This window comes from Neomonachus schauinslandi, unplaced genomic scaffold, assembly GCF_002201575.2.
Source record: "Neomonachus schauinslandi unplaced genomic scaffold, ASM220157v2 HiC_scaffold_3548, whole genome shotgun sequence".
NCBI lineage: Eukaryota > Metazoa > Chordata > Mammalia > Carnivora > Phocidae > Neomonachus > Neomonachus schauinslandi.
The window spans coordinates 1-3,458 of NW_025412236.1; the positions used below are offsets into that span (position 1 = coordinate 1).

Below are 3,458 nucleotides of genomic sequence, written 5' to 3' on the forward strand. Positions count from 1 at the left end.
CCCCTCTCACCCTGGCCAGTCACCAGGCAGCTGGCCCCGCCCCTCTCATCCTGGCCAATTGCAGGCAGCTGTCCCTGCCCCTCTCATTCTGGCCAGTCAGCAGGAAGCTGTCCCCGCCCCTCTCACCCTGGGTTCCTGCTGGGGTCTCCCAGGCCTTGTAGCTGCAGCCCCCCTGGAACGTGCCGGAAGTCTCGCTGTGCTGCTTGCAGGTCCTGGACGTCACAGCGCCTGGGGCTGGGCCCTGCTGTTGCTGGGGGGTGGGTGGGGGCGGGGTTTAGGGCTCCTCCTTCACTGATGAACTTAAACGTCAGTGCAAGAACTTCAAGCACAGGAAGAGAAAAGGCAAGGGGCACAGTGGGCAGGTGTGAAAACCCACCCAGATTCTCCCAAACAGAGGCGCCTCTGAGTGGGGAGGGATCTGCAGGTCTGGTGGCCTGGCCCGCAGTGTGTTTACTGGAGACAGGCTCTTTGAGTGGAAACGTCAGCCATCCGAGCTCAAGTCAGGAGCTTGCCCAGTGCCAGAAAGAGGGGAAATGAACTCTCGGGCCTACGGCACAGTCTACCCTGTGATGCTGAAGCACCAGAGTCAAGGGCGAGGACAGTCACTGCCCGGGAAGCTGCTGTGCTGAAATCAAAACCAGGATGAGTTACCCCGAAAGGGCACGTTAAATAGACACGAGTGACATTTCTCTAAAGAAGACTTCCAGATGACCAGCAGACACGTGAAAATATGCTGAACGTCACTCATCGTCAGGGAAATCCGAATCCAAACCAGGATGAGCGGCCAATGCACACCTGTCAGAATGGCTGACATTAACAACACAGGAGGCAACAGGTGCTGGTGAGGAGGCGGAGGAAAGGGATCTTCCTACACTGTTGGTGGGAATGCAAGCTGGTGCAGCCACTCTGGAGAACAGCATGGAGGTTCCTCAAAAATGAAAAATAGAGCTACCCTACATCCCAGGATCGCACTAGTAGGTGTTTATCCAAAGGATACAAACAGTGATTCAAAGGGGCACTTGCACCCCCTGAATGTTTATAGCAGAGATGTCCACAATAGCTAAACTATGGGAAGAGCCCAGGTGTCCATTGACAGACGAATGGATAAAGAAGATCTGCTATATATACCCATTGGAGTACTACTCAGCCATCAAAAATGAAGAAATCTTGCCATTTGCAACCAGGGGGATGGAACCAGAGGTTTCTATGATAAATGAAATAAGTCAATCAGGAGGACAATTATATGATGTCAGTCATGTGGAATTTAAGAAAGAAAATAGATGAACACAGGAGAATGGGGGGAAATAAAATAAGTCAGGAAGGTAGACAAAGCTAAAGAGACTCAAAAAAATAATTTATATGCGAGAGCATGAGCGGGGTGAGGGGCAGAGGCAGAGAGAGAAGCAGTCTCCCCACTTACCAGGGAGCCCAGCATGGGGCTGGATCCCAGGACTCCAGGTTCTTGACCTGAGCCAAAGGCAGGTGCTTAATGGACTGAGCCACCCAGGCGTCCCAAGAGAGTCTCAACTATAGCAAACAAACTGAGGGTGTTGGAGGGGAGATGGGTGGGGGACGGGGTAACTGGGTGATGGGTGTCAAGGAGACAGGTGATGTAATGAGTGCTGGTGTTATATGGAACTGATGAATCAGTAAATTCTACCTCTAAAACTGAAAAAAAGGGGGTTAGTGAACAGGGTTAGAGTATCATACCCATAAACTTATGTTGTGAAACATAACTTTCTCTCTAAATTTATCACCTGGAAATACAGTTTAAAGGTCTCCAATGTCACTCCATAGCACAGTTGCAACCTCTCTCGTATGCAGACTGCATGTCAGGCGTGAGGACCCCTGGACTCTATCCAGTTCTGCTCTGCCAGTCCCTGTCAATTGAGCATTTTCTTTTCTAGAAATGTGGAAAGCTTTGTGCACATAAAAGACCATTTCCAACTATTTGTTTGATTATATCTGCTGAAATGAGAAATGCTAAAACCTCAGTTAATCACCTCTCTTTTCCTCCAGAGACAAAGAAAACAGCAGTGTCAAGAAATCCAGCTAATTCTGTCTCAGCTGCAGTCCACCTGCACCCTCTGCCCGCTGCCCACTGCACGATAACCCCAGGTACGGTGTTTGCTTTTCCAGACATGGAGAGAAAGGGACTAGAGTTTTCATTCAGTAGTTGACTCTCCTCCTACTGATGCTGATGGTGCTGGATCTCCCGTGGGGTCCTGGCTGGGGCGTGTAGGTGAGGAATGAGGAGAGCCAGGGGGCCAACTTGGCTCTGGGAATGTGAGGTTCTGTCTTTTGGTTTCAGGGCTGTGAGATCCCTTCCCTCCAGAAGCAGGGCTCAGCAGGGGTCACGTTTGGCAGCGGATCCCCCAGGATGTGAGCTTGCTGCCCTGCCCAGCAAGCTCTTCACCCCCACACCTGCTAACAGCCACTTGACCTTAGGCCTGCTGAAGCCTGAAAGGTCACAGAGTGTCCAAGAACTTTCCCACATGATCATGCAGTTGAAGAAACCTGGGATCCAAGATGGTAACAAGCAGGGAAAGTTTAGCTTATGTATAACAGGCAGTAGAGTAGATAAAATAGCTGCCTGCTCAAGCCCCTCCAGAGCCAAGATAGTGGCCAGCAGGAGGCTGATGAAGGAGCTTGAAGAAATCCACGAATGTGGAATGAAAGACTTCCGTAACATCCAGGTTGATGAAGCTAATTTATTGACTTGGCGAAGGCTTATTGCTCCTGACAACCCTCCATATGATAAGGGGGCTTTCAGAATGGAAATCAACTTTCCAGCAGAGTACCCACTCAAACCACCGAAGATCACATTTAAAACAAAGATCTGTCACCCGAACATCGATGAAAACGGGCAGGTCTGTCTGCCAGGTATTAGTGCTGAAAACTGGAAGCCAGCAACCAGAACCAGCCAAGTAATCCAGTTCCTCACAGCACTGGTGAACGATCCCCAGCCCGAGGACCCACTTCGGGCTGACCTAGCTGAAGAATCCTCTAAGGACCGTAAAAAATTCTGTAAGAACGCTGAAGAGGTTCCAAAGAAATACGGGGAGAAGCGACCTGTGGACTTAACTCTGCCGCAACGGATTCCAGCGAGTGTGAGCGGAGACCCCGCAAAGCAGGACTCTGTGGAAAATCGACACGTGCCGCCGCCTGGCGTTTGCTTGTGGCAGGTACTAACTTTCTACAGTTTTCTTTTTTTTTTTTTTAAGACTTTATTTCTTTATTTGAGACAGAGAGAATGAGAGACAGAGAGCATGACAGGGAGGAGGGTCAGAGGGAGAAGAAGACTCCCTGCCGAGCAGGGAGCCCGATGCGGGACTCGATCCTGGGACTCCAGGATCATGACCTGAGCCGAAGGCCGTCGCTTAACCAACTGAGCCACCCAGGCGCCCCTCTACAGTTTTCTTAATCAGACGTGGTCGGGGTAACCTGTATAGAAAGGA

The 3,458-nt window shown here is 50.6% G+C and overlaps 1 protein-coding gene across 1 annotated transcript; it reads left to right on the forward strand.

The window, feature by feature from the left end:
* Nucleotides 1-2,624: 2,624 nt before the first annotated feature.
* Nucleotides 2,625-3,185, forward strand: LOC123323963 (ubiquitin-conjugating enzyme E2 L3-like; the record flags this gene model as incomplete). Its single annotated transcript, XM_044912494.1, has 1 exon — nucleotides 2,625-3,185. A coding segment is annotated over exon 1 (546 nt), but the record flags the coding sequence as incomplete, so codon positions are not given.
* Between the last annotated feature and the right edge of the window lie 273 nt (nucleotides 3,186-3,458).